The sequence below is a fragment of the Carlito syrichta genome, unplaced genomic scaffold, assembly GCF_000164805.1.
Source record: "Carlito syrichta isolate Samal-C Ts95f unplaced genomic scaffold, Tarsius_syrichta-2.0.1 Scaffold143308, whole genome shotgun sequence".
Lineage (NCBI taxonomy): Eukaryota > Metazoa > Chordata > Mammalia > Primates > Tarsiidae > Carlito > Carlito syrichta.
In genome coordinates, this window is record NW_007087404.1 from 25895 (window position 1) to 47128 (window position 21234).

Genomic DNA, 21234 nt, shown 5'->3' on the forward strand with positions numbered 1-21234 from the left:
GAGAAGAATAAATGAGATAATATATGCAAAACCTCCCAAACAGTAAGCATTCAATACCTGTTAAGCTATTAATAATTATGAAAATACATAGATAATTCTGCATATAGTTTCAGAGGTCCATGATTTCTAGGGGATCCTTAGCCTGGTTCCAGATGGTCAGAGACGACAGCCTTCACCAATGCCTACATTTCCCCTGTGAATTTCATCAGCAGTTACTGAGCAACTGCTGTGTCCTGGGCATCCTAACCCATTAGTATCTTGGTCACCAGTGTCATCAGCATCCCTGAGGGCAAGGGATAATTCCCATTCTACTGATGAGGTGAGATAACTTGCCCTAGGTCTTATGGTGGAGAAGTGGCTGCTGAAATCTGTCTTCTGACTCATTGGGCTGTCTTCAGCTGAGGCAAGACTTGTGAGCTTTCTAAGGAGGTTGCCCACCATCCTGCTCTGTCAGTGACACTTTGTGTACACACGAGATCCTAAGACACATACCCTGGATGTGTCTTCTTCAAAATCAGTTCTGACAGTGTTGAATGTCCATGAAAAAGTGCTCTTTTTTCTGAGGGGCTCTTCCTGCCTGCAGAGCTATACAAGTCACTAAAGCACTTCAGCAACAAGGTTAAGGGGACAGACAGGTATCAGAGATTGTGTGACTCTGCCTCTTATGTGTGACTTCAGGAATGTCACTTCCTCTTAGTCTTGGTCTCCTCACCTATAAAACAGAAGGACAGTTCTGACAGCACAGGATTCTTTGTGATGGTTATGTGAGGTCATGGGTGTGAAGCCTTTGCACAATACCTGGCATGACATCAGTCCTCCAGAAGTGGTGGCAATTCTTGGTTTGCAGATTGGATAAGGAAACTAAGGTCCAAAGAAGCAAACAAATAATAGCTCACCCAATCATCTCTCAGTTTATTCTCTTTATATCATGCAGCTTCCCAGGCTGGTTTGACAAACATTTCCTCCCAACTAGACACATCATGACCAAAGGAGAGAAAAATTTTCATGGGGCATTTAAACAGCTCAGAGAGCAAAGTGATCAGAGCAAATCAGTCATGTTCACACCTCAAAATGACTCTGTAGAGGTGAGGAAGTGGTGAAGCAGAAGAAAGAGAGGATAGCTTGGAGAGCAGTATTTTATATACAGGGAAGACTCTGCCTCTCTTGGTAACAAGATGCCTGAAGAATGGGGGTGCTTCTGGCCCAGTTCCCTCTTGTTTTGGGAACACCAGTCATTTCTCAGAAACTTTACTGGTAAAGGCAGCCCTTCCAAAAGCACAAGAGCTTCAGTTCGGACAAATGATTTAAACTCACTTTTGCTGGGGAGGAAATGGATTTAAACTAGGACACACAAAGAAGCAATTAAGAGTGTTAAAGAAGCAACTGAAAAGGTAGCTAAATAGCTGACTTAGGGATTAGAATCACTGGCTTTCTAGGCTGTGGACAACTGTCTGTCCAGCAATTATCCGGCCTGGCATGAAGCACCTATTTTTCTATGTATGCTTGGATCCAACAAACATTTATCCAATATCTGCTGCGTATCAGGTAGTGAGCAAAAAGCTTCTTCTTATACACTTCATTTAATGCTATTAAATCTGATGGCATTACTAGCTTCCTTTTTTTTTTGAGAAGAAATCTCACTCTGTCGCCCAGGTTGGAGTGCAGAGGCACACTCACGGCTACCTCAGCGTTGACCTGCTGTACTCCAGTGATCCTTCCGCCTCAACCAGCTGAACTACAGGCACATGCTACCACACCTGGTTAATTTTTTACTTACGGTAGCGACAAGGTCTAGCCAAATTGCCTGGGCTGGACTCGAACCCGCGGGGTTAGGCAATCCACTCGCCTCGGCCTCCCAAAGTGCTGGGATTACAGGCTGAGTCACCAAGCCCCGCCTAGCTTCCTTTTTCAGATGAGGAAACAGGAGCAGAATGAACGACTAAATGGCTGAGATTTGTTCTAGGGTCCCTGAACTCCAAGTATAGTGCTGTCTCCACTAGACCAAGCTGCCTTGTCTTTGGGCTCAAGAAGCCTAAGGAGCTGAAGGTCAAGAGGGTGCAGGATCATCTTATGAGCACACACTTGGACCTTCCTACCACAAGGCTGCCAGTGACTACAAGAAAGGGCTTCCAAACCAGGTCCAGAATTCAGTGTAATTTTTCTAGTTTAGATTCCCTCAAAAAATGCCACAACAGGGGATACAAACTTTTAACAATCTTTATTGATTTAGGGGCCAAACAAGGCAGCATTTGGTCAGTTAAGAAAGGCACCTCATTGAAAATAATACATCACAGTGCTGTTGAGTGATCCCAGTCACAGGATTTGAGAATGGAAAGGACAATCTTTGGATGATATAGTTTAGGACACTTGCTCATTTATTTAAAAGGGTCCTTTCACACACCATAGATGAAAGAAGGCAAGAACACAGAATATGGTATGTTCTAGCTCGCTGCTGAGAGCCAAGCCATGAAAGCAGGTGGCTTAGTAAGCCAGCGGTAAGTCAGGGAAGGGAGTCAACCCAGCCTGCTCTCCTCATCCTGCCCGACTCCAGTTAACTTGATTTACTGAGCTACCACCCCATGAATATACCTCATATGTCTTTCAAATGCGGAGATGATTTTTTGATCGTACAGTTCAGGGAACCAGGGTTAGTAGTCAAATCCTCCCTTTTCTGAGCTATAGGACAAACAGGACGACAGTTTGATGTCCTGTTCTCTCGATCTGGCAACACATGGGGTTGTGAAATAAAAGCTGAGGTTTTAGGGTATTGGCTTTAAAAAAACATTGTCACTAGCTCAAAGTAAATGAAAACCCAATTCCTCGGAAATAATACTGTTTCTCACTATTTCTATCCATACCCTCTAAGCACAATGTTTTTTAAAAATTAATTTCCCCCTTTACTTACACTTTAAAAACTCCCACCTATATGTAAAAGAAATCACCTCACAATAACACTGGTGCTCTTTCAAATGCTCCTCTTGAGCCCCTCACCAGCCCTCCCTCTCCACCGTCACCCTGATCACCCTTCCCCTCTGCCCAGCACCTAAGAGCAGGGATCACGCCGCAGGGTGATGAGCAGTGGTGCAGTCTCGCCTGGCCTTCTGTTACTAGGCTGAAATAGAGAGGAAAGAGAGAACAAAATGGGTTTTTAAAAACCAAGTACATATCAGAGGAGGCTGGCATGCACGCCCCAGCAACTAAACGAATTAAACACTGGACATTTCTCTGTCAGGTAAATGCTCTCATGCCTGCTGAGGTTAAGATTTTGGAATTAAATGAAGCAAAAATAGAATACCAACCATTGAGAAAGGCATATGCATTCCCTGTGATCTTTTAGTTCTTTTGGGCAGCCCAAATATCACATGCACATTTGTGTGCACATGTGTACACATGAATGTATGTGGATGGATGACAAATATTTGGGCAAGGATCATGCACATTCAATTAGCAAACATCCAGGAACCTCAACATTGAGGCCAACGCCTGTAACTGTCCCTAGTCAATGGGGAATTGATTCCAAGATTTGTGATGCCACCTTCACTCAGAGAAGGATCCCAGATGCCTCCAGGCATAGCTAACAGTTTTGGTTTCACTCCTCTTTTTTACCCATTCCCAGAAGTCATGTGCTTCCCAGAAACACACAAAGCCAGACTGTTTCTGTTAAGAGTGGGTGGGGTTAGTTTAGAGCCAGGAAAAAAGGCAGGACAGAGGCAGCAGACACTCACTTGGACCAGGCAAAGGGGAAAGCAAGGGCCACATACCCATGCCAGTTGCCATGTGGACAGAAGATAAGCCCTCTGGTAGTTCCACAGACAGCAGGAGAGCTCAGGTCAGGTGGGGACTGCACAGTTTAGAGGCCATTGCACCGAGTCAGCAGCAGATTATGCTGAGGTAGGCGGCATTATTTACTGGATCTGCCACTGACTTTCTAATGGTTTTTCCAGAGGCCGCTATTTTTGTGGTCCTTCACAGCAGTCCGTTACTTCATCTGTTTGCCACAAATTAAACCAGAGTAGCAGGGATCCTAGGAAATGCTTAACAGTTGGGGAGCTAAGGTTACAAATAAAAGCTGGTTATTGTCATAAGTGGTCTTATTTTTGGGTGATCTTTTCCTGGGGAGTCTGTGGCTACTGCCATCATGAAAGAAGGGGTGAAAGAATGGATCTGGGAGGGAGAGGGTTTGGGTTTAAAAGGGAAACATCTGATTTGAGTTTCACATTCTGGAGAGAGACTAGGTTTGAATAAATTTTATCAAAATGAATCCAAGAATAGATCACCCCCAAAACATTGTTTTGCTCACACATGGAAACAGCAGCAAACGTTAAAAATAAAAGCAAACAAACCTACCCTGGTCTCTGGGGAAGTGGACTTGGCTGCTTTCAGATGCTTAGCCTGGATGTTCAGAATACAATCTGAATTCAAAAGGACCTTTTACCTGGTTTAATCCTTAGGCAATGATTTAGTTTTCAAACCCAGGTCCCAAATGATCCCTACTTTACAGCACCATGATGCAGATCACAAAAATATTCTGACTTTGCCTATCTCTTTCTATGGTGATACCCTTTCCCAGTAACTACTAGAATGTATAATGTGAAGTGTCTTTTCCCTTTTATTTAGGGGAAGAAAAGTAATGATCTCTGTCCACACACTAACTCATGTGGGTTAGAAAACAAGTGGAATTTCTGCCAATAATGTGCCATCAAGAACTGTGACCCTGCCCGACTTCACGTGATCCTAGAATTCTCCTAATCAGATGCTGGAAATGGAAGAATATTATGAGGTTTTGGGATTGGGATGCCTGGCAGATACCTGAGTTTATTTTGGTTAAAAAATAAACTCAAAAATATGGCTAAATAAGTAAACAGTTGGTAAAGCAATCTAGCCTAAAACTTAGGAGAGTGAACATATTTTACTGAGACACACATACATACACAGATGAGATGAGAGTTGCATACATGCCAAAGATACACTAAGCAAGTGCTTTTTTAATCAATACACCAAATTATAATCTGGCTGGCCTGGGGAAGCTTCCCTCTGCTTGCCCTGCTATTCTCATCTGCTCCCTCAACAGGGATAGGAAGAAAAAAAAAATTCCTTAGTAGACTTAACATTAGATAAACATAACCAAGTCTTTACATGTGGCTTTGGAGAATGCTGCTAGGATGCACGCAAACACAATATCAGGGGTCTGGGATGCATCGATGGCAGAGTGGATCCCCCGTTTCCTGTAGTATTCCACGAGGGGAGTGGTCTGAGTATGGTAGGCCTCCAGGCGGATTTTCAAAGCCTTCTCATTATCATCTGATCGACGAACCAAGGGTTCCCCAGTGATCTGAAACAGAAAGAAGACAATAAAAGGCCAGGACTCCAAGCAAAGTTTCCTTAATCCATGCCAGATGTAGATCTGAGATGGAACCATTCTGCCCAGGATGCTGTCTGATCCCAAATCCTATCAGAGGCAAAGACAGGCAGTTCAGACCCTCTCCAGTAAAGAATTCTGCTATTCCCAGGAGTAGACCAGCTGTCCAGGGAAGTCAGAGAGCCTGTCAGAAACAGCAACAGTGAGGAAAGGAGCTTGTGAGAGGAAGATGGGCCTTTCTCTTGCAGCTTTGTGCTCAGGCTGTTCAGCTTCCAAGTTGAACATTTCTAGGGTCAAAAGCAAGGAGGACAGAAGCCCCTGAAACAAGAATATATCAAAATCAGAGCTGTGTGAGCAATTGTAACCTCAGTTGCCTTTGCAAAAGGTGTTAAGTTGCCACAATGGCTGTGAAACCTGGATTACCAGATGAACTTGTCTTGTACGACAAAGGTAAACTCAAGACATTCTTACTGTTGCCTGCATGCTATAAAACAGACCATATGGAGGCCTTATGGCAAATGATACAGTTATCATGTATGAGATCCCAGGTGATAGTACAGCAGTCACTATATTGACAGGAGATATTCTCCAGAGGACTTGTCAGCAACCTTTTCTTTAGTACCACACTCCCCCTACTCTCCAATCTTGGCTTTCAAGAAAACTTCTGCTAGTCAGCTGACTACTTGGCCATGATGTCAGAAAAGGGCTGCTCTTGACAGAGACAGGTACAATATAGACACTGGGAAGTACCTGGCACTGGTAGCTACTCTGAAGCTAAGCAATAAACTAACTGAGGAGACACCAGTAGCTTTGTCACAGACCATATGATTTACTTAATAGTGACATTTTTCATAGTTAAGCTAGTAACATTGGTAGAAATAAAGGGAAGATGGAAAGAACAAAGGAAAAAAAAAGAAAGAAAGAAAGTAGAAGGAAAGAAAAGGAAATTTCTTGTCCTGAGTTTACATACGTCATCTTTCATGGGCTCCTTTGGGGGGTTGAACTCCTCATGGTAGGAACGGCCACTCTTGGGATGAATCAGCCTGAAAAACAGCAAATGAACATGAGTCACATTGACTGAATGTACCCCCCTGCATTCCAGGGGCCTCCAGAATGACAGAGACAGAGAAGCTGGATGTAAGGACTCCACTCAGCAGAGAATCCAGCTTCAAGCATCCCTTGCTTAGGAAAATAACTGGGTTCCAGGAGTGCTTTTGTCAGTGGCAGAGTATGTTTTCTATTCTGACCAAACGTTTTTTTTTTTGAGTTGGAGTCTCACTCAGTCACCCAGACTGGAGTGCAGTGGTCGCTCCCGGCCACTGTAGCCTCGACCTGCTGGGCTCCGGCAATCCTTCCACCTCAGCCTTCCAAGTAGCTGGAACTACAGGCGTGCGCTACCACGCCCAGCTAATTTTTTTGATTTATTGTAGAGATGAGGTCTCACCAAGTTGCCCGGGCGGGTCTCGAACCCACGGGCTCAGGCAATTCACTCACCTTGGCCTCCCAAAGCGTGGGATTACAGGCTGAGCCACTGAGCCCGGCTTTGACCAAACATTTTAATGAGCATCTGGCTGAAGAGGCAAATTGTTGGCATAACTACCTAATTCAGGACTTGAGAGAAGAAACTCTGGTGCTAGTTTCACACAGTCATCCATTCTACTCATCCATTCATTCAACAAACATTAATAAGTGCTTCATCTGATTAAGCTGAATCAGACACTACAAAGCAACAAGTTGAGATTTCTGATCATAAGTAGTGCTTAGTAGGGGAGATATATGGAAATAACTAACTACAACAAATGTGATAATCCTTTAACAGACATTTGTACAAAGTGCTACAGGTGACAGAAGACAGAGAAAGAAACCCTATTTTCTAATCTAGTTTTGTTCCAAAGCCAGAAAGGTGCTAATAGGAAAAATATGCCCCATGGATGCAAACACTACCAGACAATGCAGCACACCTTTCCAATCACATAGATAAAGGACAGCAGTAAATTATAGGGCAATATTCAAGTCATCAGGAAAAATGAATTATTAAATAAGTCATGGAATAAGAGAGCCTCCAAACAGGAATTTATTTGGCACTGAATATTTAACTAGTAGTCATATGTACTGAGACCCCATAAGCAACAAGTTCATGTTCCTGACTGAAAATGGCCACACCAAGGAGCCTAGAAATCTAAGAAGGGAAGAAAGCCGGTCAAGCTCTGCTCAACAGCCAGGGCTTGCTTGAGTGGTGGAGTTTTCCAATTCTCTGCCAACCAAGTGTTTGTTTGCTTATTTGACTGATGGTTGCTCTCCTCATGAAGGTCTATTTGACCAGAGCTTCCTGATTTTTTTTTTACCTTTTGGCATGCACATAAATAATATTTGTACAGTACTTGGGTGGCTTGCTCCTCCTGGGGGAGCTGTGGCTACCCAAGGCCTGTCTAGTTATTCTCATAGCCGAGGAGATCAATATCTCAGCATATCAGCTGGGAAATTCTATTTAGACTATCGAAGTCACACCACTATAAGATGTGATACTGTGTTTTAATCACAGCATATTCTAGGGGGTTAAGATGGTCCATTTATGGCAAATGGTGGCAGTGGCTATAGGGGTGAGGGAAGCAGAGAAAATAAGCCATACAGTGGTCCTTTGGGTGATGGGGATTGGTTCCAGAAGCCACTCCTCATCTCTGTTGATACCAACATCCACAGATGCTCAATTCCCTGATATAAAATGTGGTATTTGCAAATAATCTATGCACATCCTCCTATATATATCATCTCTAGATTACGTATAATACCTAATATAAATATGTTATGCAAATAGTTGCTATACTACACTTTAAATGTTGTATTGTTGTATTTATTTATTTATTTTTGAGTTGGAGTCTCACTCTGTTGCCCAGGCTGGAGTGCCGTCACTGCAGCCTTGACTTGCTGGGCTCAGGTGATCTTTCTGCCTCAGTCTTCCAAGTAGCTGGAATCACAGGCATGTGCCACCATGCTTGGCTGATTTTTTGATTTATTGTAGAGACGAGGTCTCGCCAAGTTGCCCAGGCTGGTCTCGAATCCCCGAGCTCCGGCAATTCTCTCTCCTTGGCCTCCCAAAGTGCTGGGATTACAGGTTTGAGCCATCGTGCCTGGCTGTTGTTGTTTTAAATATTTTCGACCCATGGCTGGTTGAATCCATGGACGGGGAACCCACAGATATGGAGGGCTGACTGTGATAAGGAGTGAGGGGGCCTGTGACTGCAAAAGCCTAGAATCTCCATTATTTGAATTCTCTAATGCATCCATTCAGAAATGGCATCCATTGGGAGACCAAGGGAGAAGGAGAGCACAGGCTGCTGGACTCAGCTGCAGTGACTTTGGGAAGGGTTGGGGCATGAGATGTGGACCCGGGTATTTTTTCACTTTCTAGAGGGCACAGGGCACATAACAGCCAGGCTGCAACAAATATGATTCTTTGCTCTCCATGTCTCTATACTACTCCCCAAATCCCAGATTCCCTCAGCTTCCCAATTACATATAACACAATGTTCTTTCCCCATTCACAAACATAATTTTTAAGAGGATGCAAAGCTCATTCCCTAGAAGGTAAATGAAAGAAGGAAAGCTCAGTCTCCAAGTCCTCAAAATGGGACTGGTCTCAAATACCAACCAAAACAGCTTCAAAAGTCACTAAGGCTGGCTTGGAGGTGCCATCAAGGCTGAGATTCTAGTCACTACTACCTTGAGTATGACTGACACTTGAGACACCTGTTTTCTCAACATGCGGATGGTACAAGACATTAAGATAATTCCAGAGAGTCAACTGGTAGAATAATTAGGATATCAGAGAGTAAATACCACCAACCATCCATAGTCAAGAAACAAAACAATGACTCAAAATTATCAGAAGTGAGGTTAGAGTTAACCCAGCAGATAGCTACAGTGGGGCCCTTATCTCAGACTTGAACAAGATCAATATTAAACTAACTAGCTACTGCTGATTTTCTTCCAGTCATCAGGGAAGGAGTCACAATAAACCACTCACTTTTTTTTTTTTTTTTTTTTAGTTGGAGTCTCAGTAGCATGCTCAGGGTCACCGCAGCCTTGACCTGCTGGGCTCAGGCAATCCTTCCACCTCACCCTTCCAAGTAGTTGGAACTATAGGCATGCACCCACACCCAGCTAATTTAAATTTATTGTAGAGACGAGGTCTTGCCAAGTTGCCCAGGCTGGTCTTGAACTCCTGGATTCAGGCAATCTTCTCACCTCTGCTTGGCAAACCACTCACTTCTAAACTGAAGGGCTGAGTCTTCTCTCTTTTACCCTCTATAACAACCCTGTTTATTCTCTCTTTTTCTATATTATCCAATCCCAGTTAGAGAGCTCCATCACTTCATGTGGATCACAATTAGGATCCTAGATAGGGTTCTTATCTGTTTCTCCCAGGAAGCTGGGCTCATTGAATCAAAGATCCCTGGTGTCACCCGATTCTGCCAATTTAGATTGTATGCCACGACCAAGCCAATGTTCTTTTTTTTTTTTTTTTTTTTGAGTTGGAGTCTCACTCTGTCACCCAGACTGGACCGCTCCCGGCCACCGCAGCCTCGACCTGCTGGGCTCTGGTGATCCTTCCACCTCAGCCTTCCAAGTAGCTGGAACTACAGGCACACACTACCACGCCCGGCTGATTTTTTGATTTATTGTAGAGATGAGGTCTTGCCAAGTTGCTCAGGCGGGTCTCAAACCCGCGGGCTCAGGCCATCCACTCACCTCAGCCTCCCAAAGCGCGGGATTACAGGCTGAGCCACTGAGCCCGGCTAAGCCAATGTTCTTAGAATGCTTTCTGCCATAACCCCCAATCTCTGTCAAGACTACCTTCTTCTGTCTGGCAAATCTCCCAGTCAAACTCACATTCTATTTTCCCTCCAGCACTCATTCTACCACCCAGTTCCCATACTAGTGGGCAGACAGTCCGCTACTAGCCCCAGCTAGAGTCCGTCCCCCCAGACCATACTCCCTCCTGCTTCTCCCTTCTGGGAAAGTCTCACCAAAATACTCTTCATCCAGAAGACTGAGTTTGATGTTATGCCTGTTCTAGGCAGCCTTCCTTCCCTGTCCCCAGGCTCTCTTCTTAGACTTGCTACTACATTGAATAGCCTAAGTTTCATATATGACTTTCTGAGGTCAGAGATGGGCACCACTATATCATTCTTTAGAGCCTCTCCTGCTATTTTGCCCACAGGATCTAGTTTTGCCCACAGGATCTAGTACTGTGCTATGCAGGAGACAACTACTCAGGAAACTGGGTTCATCGAATTAAGAGTCCCAAGTGTCACCTGATTCTGCTAATATTTGCTTTGTGCCTCAGGGATCCCAGAACTCGTGATTTCCTTATTGTCAGCCCTACCCTTCTTGGCCTACATCAACTTTGTTTACTCTGTGCCCAATGGGGATGCAAGGAAACAAATGTCCTTGCACTGAAGGAGCCTATGAAACATAAAACCTGTTAGAAACATAAAATCTGCACATTTGAAAAGAAAATTAATATAAGATAGATCCCACTGTATTTCACATAGCTTTTTCTAGGACAATACCACTAATATTTATTCTGCTATCTATTCGCATATCTGCCTCTCTCCTTGAAGGTATAGACTACAGAAACAAGGAAAAGATGTCCAACCTCATTAGAAAATAAAAGTAGCAAAGTCTAAAACAAGAAAACATTTTTTTCTTAATTAAATCCAAAACTTTACATGTCATAGTATCAATTTAACAGTTGCTAATTGGAAGAAACACAAATGTACAACAATAAGGGAATAGTTAAGTAAACGATGGTTTACCTACTGTGAAATGTCATGCAGCAACTAAAAATAATGGTAATGGATATCTGGTTCAAGATGGTGGGCTGACCACCTTCCTGAGACTCCATCAAAATGACAAAGACAAAAAAAAGCAATAGCCCACAATAAAGAAGAGAATGGAGGATCCATTAGTGGTTGAGAGCTTTCAACATATTTCTGGAAGGCACAAAGCAGATGGCAGAGTGATTAGTGAAATAGGGTAGAGAAAACTGTAGCCTAAAGCAGTGTTGGTCTTTCAGAGCAAATGTGTGCAGAAGCACAAGTATTTCTGTGTTCAATTTTGACTATTATAGAGAAACAAACATGTTAAAACAAAGTGCATACAAAAATAATAAAGTGGCTGTATAACAAGCAAACTTTTCCTCAATTTCCTAAATTTTGTATAGATGGTCACAGCATTTTTATAATTAATAAAAATCCTATAGCAGAGCATGGAGACTCCAAATGAAACCAGATACAAGAAGTACTAAAATGGAGATACACATGTAAGGATTTTAACATTTCTTTCTTTTTTTTTTAGTCAGAGTCTGTCGCCCTTCTGCCTCAGCCTTCCAAGTAGCTGGAACTGTAGGCATGCGCCACCACATCTGGCTAATTTTTTGATTTATTGTAGAGACGAGGTCTCACCAAGTTGCCCAGGTTGGACTTGAACCCTGGGATCAGACAATTCTCTCACCTTTGCCTCCCAAAGTGCTGGGATTACAGGTTTGAGCCACCACACCCTGTTCATGATTTTAACATTTCTTAAGCACCTAATATAAGCAAGGCTTTGAACTATGCACTACATGTTACCTAACATGCACAATAGCTCCTTGAAGCAGGTATTATAAGCCCCCGTCCACATATGAGGAAACGGCCTGAGAGAGGTTAAGAAACATGCCTAGGGTCACAGTTAAAAGGTGACAGGACTGAGATGCTGTCTTCAAATTTCTTGCTCATCTTTCCTTTTTTTTTTTAAGTCAGAGTCTCACTCTGTTGCCCAGGCATGCTCACGGTCACCGCAGCCTCAACCTGCTGGGTTCAGGTGATCCTTCCACTTCAGCCTTCTAAGTAGCGGGAACTACAGGTGCGTGTCACCATGCCTGATTAATTTTTTGATTTACTGTAGAGACGAAGTCTTGCCATGCTGCCCAGGCTGGTCTCAGACCCGTGGGCTCAGGCAATCCTCTTACCTCCACCTCCCAAAGTGCTGGAATTATAGGCGTGAGCCACTGTATCTGGCTCCATGTTCATCTTTCTATAGTCCCATCCTATGTAACCACTTCAGTGGATGTCACCAAGTAAGATCAATCCATGCTGAAATGGCACTAAGCTTCACAGTTGGGATTAGGTAAAATCTATTCTCATAGTCTGATCAAGCTCTGAGAAAGCATGAAAAGAAGGGATCTTCAGGGGACAAATACCTTCCTGTGATCCTCCGTATCAGCAGAGAGTCTGGAATGCTGAATTCAATCACAGAATCAAGCTTCTCTTTCCTCTTCTCCATAAGGTCGTCAAGCTGTAAAAAGAGTGTGTGGCCCATATAAGTTACCAGAGCTTAATTAGGCCCATCTCCTTCAAAGGAATTAAGAGATAAAGGGCCAGAGTTTGCTTTCATGCAATGGTGAGACAAAAACTAAGCTACCCACCATTTCTGCCTGCTTCACAGTCCGAGGGAAGCCATCTAGAAGAAAACCATTTTTGCATGAGGGGGTCTCCAAATTCTTCTCAATGAGCTCCACTACCATTTCATCACTCACCTGGAAGTTAAGAACAAAAGAGTCTTGGGTTTAAATCTGTTAACTAGGTATTAGCCCAATGCCAGAGTAAAAAGTTTGTGTGTATTTAACCTTATTATTAAATAGCAGGTCTTCTTGACCCAAAGAAGCAAAAAATAAGAGCAAATGTGAAGTGGCTCCATCTGGATCCAATTTCATGATTATTGCTGTGATTCCCACATACCACGTTCTTGTCCCTTAAAATTCTTGTGCATCCCAAAAATCTGAGTGAGAGAAAAGGGATTCCAGTGCTTGTTATCCCACCAGGAGAGCACCATGTCTTAGGTCTCTGCTGCCACCAGAGTCAGAGATAACAATGTATTAGCAATTAGTGGTCCGCAGGCACAAGAAAGATGAGGTCACCAGGAGAGCACCATGTCTTAGGTCTCTGCTGCCACCAGAGTCAGAGATAACAATGTATTAGCAATTAGTGGTCCGCAGGCACAAGAAAGATGAGGTCACATGGCTGACAGATCACCTGAGAGCTACAGGAGAGAATGGAGGTTGATGAGAAAACAGAAAGGCACTAGCTTTCCCTGTTTCACAATTTTGATTAAGCTAACAGTAATGTGACTGAAGCGTGTGCTTGGTCACACATCTAGGCCAACCTGGACATGAGGCAACAGAGAAGTTCACTGAATTGGCAAGTCTGGGTCAAAACAGAGGAACTGAAGAGCCAATCCAACACATTTCTGAGTCTCTCTAAAATCCCAATAAGGACCCCTCCCAGTTTTCAAAAACTGTTCCTCCCACTCCCAGCCTTTATTAAAAGAAAAGTCCGCAGCCTGTATTACAGTGATGTCTGCCCATCTTGGCAACTAATGCTCTTATTTCTCGGCACCAGCTGTGAACTTAGGGTCAAAGTATAAGCTCTGCAACTAAGTGAAGGCTGGAGATAAGCAATTTCATTGCCACATCCCAGTTTTTTCTTAGTACAGTCTTCTGCCAAGAACCAAAGTCCAAAATATCTAGCTTATGGCTTGACTCAAGGCCTCAATAACATGAAGGGAAAGCTAGAAAGAAATGGGCAGGCAGAGGTACCATTCAATATCACTATAGAATCTCAAAGCCTAACAAAAGGTAACTTGGGGAGAAAAGAAAAGCTCAGCTCCCTCCCCAACTAACATTTTAAGACAAAAAAAAGATCAAGCACTAAATAACTTCTGAAGGTGATTTCCAGAGGTCAAGTTCCAGAATAACTCACTTATTTTTTTTTTTTGAGTTGGAGTCTCACTCTGTTGCCCAGACTGGAGTGCAGTGGCCGCTCCCGGCCACCGCAGCCTTGACCTGCTGGGCTCCAGCGATCCTTCCGCCTCAGCCTTCCAAGTAGCTGGAACTACAGACGCGCGCTACCACATCCGGCTAATTTTTTGATTTATTGTAGAGATGAGGTCTCACCAAGTTGCCCAGGCGAGTCTTGAACCCACGGGCTCAGGCAATCCACTCACCTCAGCCTCCCAAAGCGCTGGGATTACAGGCTGAGCCACTGAGCCGGCTGGAATAACTCACTTATAACTAAGCTCTGACACTATCAAAGATCTTGTAGACAATAGATTACATTTGTTCAATCAGATCAACTGGCCTAAAACCAAGAGAAAATACTATATTCTTCCCAAATAGAAAGGATTACCTTTCTCACAATTATCAAGTAACTCTCTTGTTTGAGACCTAGAACACAGAACCACAAAAGTAGGCTTAAAAACACTTCTGTGATTTCCTTAGTCCTCTCTGAATACAACCCTGAGTTTTGACCTAGGGATGGCAGTTTCATTTTGGGTCTAAAGTTTGGGTATATTACAAAAAGGATTAGTACAAAAAAACCTCAAGAATAGGCTGGGCATGGTGGCTCATGTCTATAATGCCAGCACTCTGGGAGGCCAGGGTGAGAGGATTGCCTGAGTACACATGGGCTCGAGACCAGCTTGGGTAACTTGGCAAAATCTCATCTCTACGATAAAAAATAATAAAAAAAATTAGCCAACCATGGTGGTGCGTGCCTGTGGTTCCAGCTACTTGTTGGCCTGAGCAACAGAGACTCCAACTCAAAACAAAACAAACAAAACAACTCCCAAGAATACTGTGAATAAATTCAGAACAAACCAAATAACTCGCAACTCTGAGAACTCTATATAAACTGGGAGCGGCGGCTCATGCCTGGAAGTGAGAGAATTGCCTGAATCCAGGGGTTCAAGACCAGCCCTGGCAACTTGGAGAGACTTTGTCTCTACAATAAATCAAAAACTTAGCTGGGCGTGGTGGCACACGCCTGTGGTTCCAGCTACTTGGAAGGTTGAGGTGGAAGGATCGCCCAAGCCAAGCAGGTAGAGCAGGTAGCACGCAGTGGCTGTGAGCATACTACTGCACTCTAGCCTGGGCAACAGAGTGGGACTTCTACTTAAAAAAACAAAACAAAACAAAACAAAAAATAACTTTATATAATCTACCAGTTTATTAAAACACCCTCTAGCACAGGGCTGTCCAATAGAACTTTCTTGATGATGAACATATATTCTGTATCAGTGTTGGCTGGAGAATACTCGAAATGTAGCCAGTGTAACTGAGGAACTGATTTTTAAATTAAATTAAGTTTACATTAATCTAAATAGCCACCTGTGGTTGGTGACTACTATATTGAACAGTACAATCTAGATTCTAAGGAATAGCAAAACTCACTGGTACCACCAAACCTACCAGTTTCCCAGCATCCATAGTTGCCTTCAGCTTTTTGCCCAGCTCTGAGCCAGAAGCCACCATGGCCCTCAGCATGTCCCCAGTGGCCAAATGGCAAGCACAGAAGTTTTCAGCCAGCCTTGGTGCCTGTGGAGGGGAAGACAAAAACCAAGATACAGTTAACATGGTAGACCCTGGAGTCACATTGCTTGGGTATGAGCTTGGTCCTGCCACTTATCGGCTGTGTAAACTTAGGCAAATATCTACTTCCTTACCTGTAACAGGATAAAAGTACCTTATATTATATTCTAATGTAATGATTATAGGCTCATGGTAACAACTACATGAGATAGTACACATAAAGCACTTAAAACAGTATACCTAGCACATAGGAAGCCATCATAAATATTAGCTATTATTACTACTTCCACTTGACACACTAATGATACATAAGTTTCAGTTTCCCCATTATAAATGGGAAGAATAAAAATAGCAGTATCAACACTTCACCAGGTTGTTGTGAAGTTTAAATGAGATCATGTAGACCGGACGTGGTGGCTCAAGCCTGTAATCTCAGCACTTTGGGAGGCAGTGGTGAGAGAATTGCCTGAGCCTGTGAGTTTGAGACCAGCCTGGGCAGCATGGCAAGACTTCATCTCTACAATTAAAAAAAAAAAAGAGATCATGTATCTAAAGTACTCAGTACAATGCCTGGTACAATGTGCTATATAAATATTTGCCAAAAGAATGAATGTGTGATTGTCATGTACTGTGGCCACTGAGCCTGGGAGGCAGCTGGGAGCAGGGTGAAGAACATAGGTTTGCCCCAGGCAGAACTAGGATCCCCCCGCCTTTCCTGTAGCTATCTAGCTGCATTATCTTGGCTGTTTTCTCATCTGTTTAAAAAGAAGACAAAAAAGGCTCCACCTCAGAAGGCAGCTATGAGGATTAGATGAGAGATAAGTATAAAGAACATTTGGCAAATAATAAGCACTTTACATATTAGTTGTAGGAGGTGTTATAGCCTTTTGGGCAGGAGTATGAACTTGAGAGTCAAACTGCCTGGGTTTCAATCTCCAGGTTCACCAATCACTAGATATGTGACTTGAGAAGTCACTTTACCTTTCTAAGTTTCAAATTTCTTCTAAGTAAAATGGAGATGCTAATAACACTGGGTTGATGAGAAGATTATATAGAATTTGGCATATACAGGCCCTGGCATGTAGTAAGTGCTCAGTGAGCATTGGCTGCTACCATAACCACTGCTGTAGTTCTATATTCATTCATACAGAAAATAGGCATTTACTGGTGCCTCTCTCAAGAACCCTGTTGGGAGCCAGGGAAATAGATGAACAGGAGGCACACACTCTGTCCTCAAACAGCTCATAGTTTGGTTAATTATCCAGCAGAATACAGAATTAGAATAGGGAGAGATCCTGGACAGGTCAACATTGGTTTTGCAGTGGCAGAATTTACAGGGAATATAAGTAGTTCAAGGAGCTCAATTTTAGCTTTCTGGTTCGATTGTTTTATAAAATAAGTAGGTTTAGATCCCCATTCAAACCAGTTCACTGGGAGTTTTCTTAGGTGCACACAATAAAAGGTACATTGATGGGGTTCAATACAGGAAATTCTAGTTTGTGATTCAGACTGATTCAGCTTAAGCAAAGAAATGACTTCACGGCAAAATGGAATCTGGAGGAGAAAGCATTAAAAACTGCACTTTGAAAAGTCTGTGAAAGTCAGGACCCCTGGCAATGGAAAACCAGGCTGGCACTGTGGCCACACACTCAAGAGACAGTGCTTTCTGCCAGTCTTTCTCCTTGGCTTTGAAATCAACCTGGGTGAACAATTTGGAGGTCAGGCTTGCTCAAGTGGAAAGACTAACCAAAACACCACAGAGAAGAGCTGTTAACACAGAACCTGTTCTATTTTTATCACTTCCAAACTATAGGACTCTTATGTACTGTTCCAGGTGATTGGATTGTACAGCTGTATGGAAGAACACACACCAACAGGGAAGAAAACGAATTCCTTCATTTCCTGTTGGGAGTCAATGTGGTAGGCTGCAAAGAGCACACATAGGTTTTGGAGTCAGATCTGATTTACACTTGATTCCTGGCTAAGGCACTAAGTAGCTCTGTGATCTTGGGCTAAGAACTTATCAGCGTTAGTTTCCTCACCACTCGAATGGGGATAATAATGACTATTTTATAAGGCTCTTATGAGGATAAATAAAATAAAGTACCCAAAACATCAGACATGCAGTAGGCATACAATAAATAAAAGGCCTCCTTCCATGGTCTTTGCACTACTCTTTACTTGTAAACTGTAAAGCCTAATAAAATAACTTCATTAGATTCTTCATACTTCAAACTTATGCTTTAGAATGGCGCTTCTCAGACTCTAAATCACTTGGGGGAAACGCTGCTAAAATGCAGGTTCTGGTCAGGTACAGTGGCTCACATCTGTAATCCTAGAACTTTGGGAGGCCGAGGCAAGAGGATTGCCTGAGTCCAGGGGTTCAAGACCAGACCGGGCAACGTGGTGAGACCTTGACTCTACAATAAATAAAAAAATAGGACAATTTCCTCAGGTCCCCTCCCACTGTGGGAGCTTTTCTATCCTCTCAATAAATCCTGCTTTCTTGAATAAACAAACAAACAAACAAATAAATAAAATAATTAGCTCAGCATGGTGGTGCATGCCTGTAGTTCCAGCTACTTGGAAGGCTGAGGCGGAAGGATCACCGAGCCCAGCAGGTTGAGGCTTGTGATGGCCGCAAGAGTGTGCCACTGCACTACAGTCTGGGTGATGGAGTGAGATTCTGACTCAATAAAAAAACAAACAAATAAATAAGATGCAGACTCTGATTCCATATGATGAGCTTTTTAAGCAGTCTTCCAGACTTGGATGGGTGACTGGACCCTGAGCCACACTTTGAAGAGTCTAGAGTCCATACTTAGTCACACTCTGTTGCTGAGTCCAGGAAACAGGCTCCTCACCTCTATGAGAATTCTGTGGGGGAGTGAGGGGGTGTGGCGGAGAACTTTTGGATAGGAATGGCTAAGACCACTAGAGAGGCAGCATGGTAGGTTTAGTGGTTCTCATAGTCATCTGGGGCACTTGCTAGGCCCACCCTTAATGTTTATGACTGAGTGGTTCTCAGGTAGCATCTTGGGATTCTGACAGACACAGTTTGTGAGGATCTGGGGGAGTCATGAGAGACTGGCTTTACAGTGGTACAGACCTGGGTAGGGAAATAGGCTCTACTGTTTATTCACTGTGCCACCCTGAACAAGTTACATACTCCTAAGGTCTCAGTTTCTTCAGTCAGAGTAACAATATCTACTTTCAGAGCTGTTGTGGGGATTGAACACAATTATATATGCAAAAACATCTTTTTAAAAAGTACCTGTTATTTAGGAAATAAAGAGAAACTACTAGTCCTCGAGATTTGATTTAATCCCAAACTCATCTATTTTCTCATCTCACAATCATCTTAGTTTATTTTTTGAGAGACAGGGTTTTGCTATGTTGCCCAAGCTGGAATGCAGTGGCTATTCACAGGTGCAATCTCACTATTACTCAGCACAGGAGTTCTGGTCTGTTCCATTTCTTCTTTCTTTCTTTTATCTATCTCTCTATCTCTATCTATCTATCTATCTATCTATCTATCTATCTATCTATCTATCTATCTATATATCTATCTATCTAATCTAGTCTATCTGGAGTCTCACTCTTGTTGCCCAGGCTGAAGTGCAGTGGCATACTCACAGCCACCGTAGTCTCGACCTGCTGGGCTTAGGTGATCCTTCTGCCTCAGTCTTCCAAGTAGCTGGAACTACAAACACATGCTACCATCATGCCTGGCTAGTTTTCGTGATTTATTGTAGCGACGAGAGCTCACCAAGTTGCCCAGGCTGGTCTCGAATCCCCGGACTGCGGCAATCCTCTCACCTCGGCCTCCCAAAGTGCTGAGATTACAGGCTGAACCACTGCACCTGGCCTTAATTTTTTATTTTAAAGATGTGAATTACAATTCAGGGTTAGGTATACAAATGTTCCTTATGCAAGTACCCTTGTTGATGAGGAGTGGTACTGCCCTCCCTCCCTCTAACAGTTTCCCACTACCTGTTCCATTTCCGACTTGGGTTGGTTCACCTTTCCTTAGCAGCTTGATGGTCCTCTGCTCCCAGGAGATTACCATATTGATGCTGCACTTGGTGTGGACACCTGATCAGCAGAGCCCACTACAGCACAGAACTCCTGGGCTCAAGTGAGCCTGCCGCCTCAGCTTCCCGAGCAGCTGGGATTTCAGGTACACCATGCACCTGGTGTGATCATAGTTCTGTCTCTAGTTTTTCCCACTTCCATCATCAATGTTTCTGCACATGCAGCTAGAGTAATATCCTAAAATACTGAATATACTATCTGCCCCACAACACACACATGTTCAGAAGTCTTCAATGTCTCCACAGTGCAAAGGGGAGAAGTCCAAGTATCTTAGCCTGGCACTCAGTGCCCTCCCTGATCAACTTCTGAGACCTGCCAAGCTCTCCAAACTTACTTCCACAAGTGCTCTATATGTATGCCCTGCATCACTGCAGACAAGCTGCTCTCATGAATGCATTCCAAATATGTAGCAAAAATGTCTCTCCAAAGACCTCAGCTCAAGCTCCTCTCTCACAGGAATGTTTTTCCCCTTCTCCCTACTGGTCTAAGCTCTACCCTTCTCTGTAGTCAATTTCTGAGTGCATCTCCCCCATAAAAAAACCTCCCTGTCGTTTCTTCCTCTGAGGACTCATATCAACATCAACTAACTTTGAGCGCCTACAACATACCCATTTTCCATGCACTGTTTTACAGTAGTAGCTAGTATGCATAATATATCATAAAACCATGAAGTAAGAACTGTTTTGCATTTCACAGATGAAATTCACGGGCTAAGTTACCCAAGATCACATAGTTAGTAAAAAAGACAGCAAGTGGCCCTAAGACTGTCAAGTCTTAGCTCTTATTCATGACACTAATGACTTTAAAACAACCAACACATGGGAGGGATATGTATGTGTCTAGAAGGGAGCACAAGGAGGACTTCACAGTGCTGGCAATGTTCTGTTTCTTGATAGGGGGTGTAAGCTACCCAAGTGTGCTCATATTTGTAAAAAAAATTTGTTTTTTTGAATTGGAGTCTCACTCTGTCGCCCAGGCTGGAGTGCAGTGGCACACTCATGGCCACCCAGTGTCAACCTGCTGGGCTCCAGTGATCCTTCTGCCTCAGTGTTCCAAGTAGCTGAAACTACAAGCGGGCGCTACCATACCCTGCTAATTTTTTGATTTATTGTAGAGATGAGGTCTCACCACGTTGCCTGGGCTGTTCTCGAACCCTTGGGCTCAAGCAATCCCCTTACCTCGGCCTCCCAAAGTACTGGGATTATAGGTTTGAACCACCACGCCCAGCCACATTGTAAAAATTTATCAAGTTGCTTGCTTATGATAGTTGTACCTTTCTCTTTGTATATTATACTCAATTAAAAAGTGGGGGAAAAGCCAGGCTTGGTGGCTCAGCCTGTAATCCCGTGCCTTTGGGAGGCTGAGGTGAGTG

At 43.4% G+C, this 21234-nt stretch overlaps 1 protein-coding gene across 15 annotated transcripts in view; it reads right to left on the reverse strand.

Moving 5' to 3' along the window:
• Nucleotides 1-2199: 2199 nt before the first annotated feature.
• Nucleotides 2200-21234, reverse strand: part of AK2 (adenylate kinase 2) — a 24031-nt gene continuing 4996 nt past the window's right edge. The window contains exons 2-8 of one of the 15 annotated variants that reach the window (XM_021708663.1): nucleotides 15648-15773; nucleotides 12828-12938; nucleotides 12603-12697; nucleotides 6330-6402; nucleotides 5144-5332; nucleotides 4534-4538; nucleotides 2200-3112 (exon numbers count right to left, since the gene is read on the reverse strand). In XM_021708663.1, coding sequence (XP_021564338.1) covers nucleotides 2944-3112; nucleotides 4534-4538; nucleotides 5144-5332; nucleotides 6330-6402; nucleotides 12603-12697; nucleotides 12828-12938; nucleotides 15648-15773 — 768 coding nt within the window. In that variant the 3' untranslated portion in view covers nucleotides 2200-2943. Of the gene's footprint in view, nucleotides 3113-4174; nucleotides 4413-4533; nucleotides 4539-4894; nucleotides 5333-6329; nucleotides 6403-12596; nucleotides 12698-12827; nucleotides 12939-15647; nucleotides 15774-21234 lie in introns of those variants that run through there. The other 14 variants (XM_021708666.1, XM_021708668.1, XM_008050247.2 and 11 more) reach the window with 14 other exon arrangements.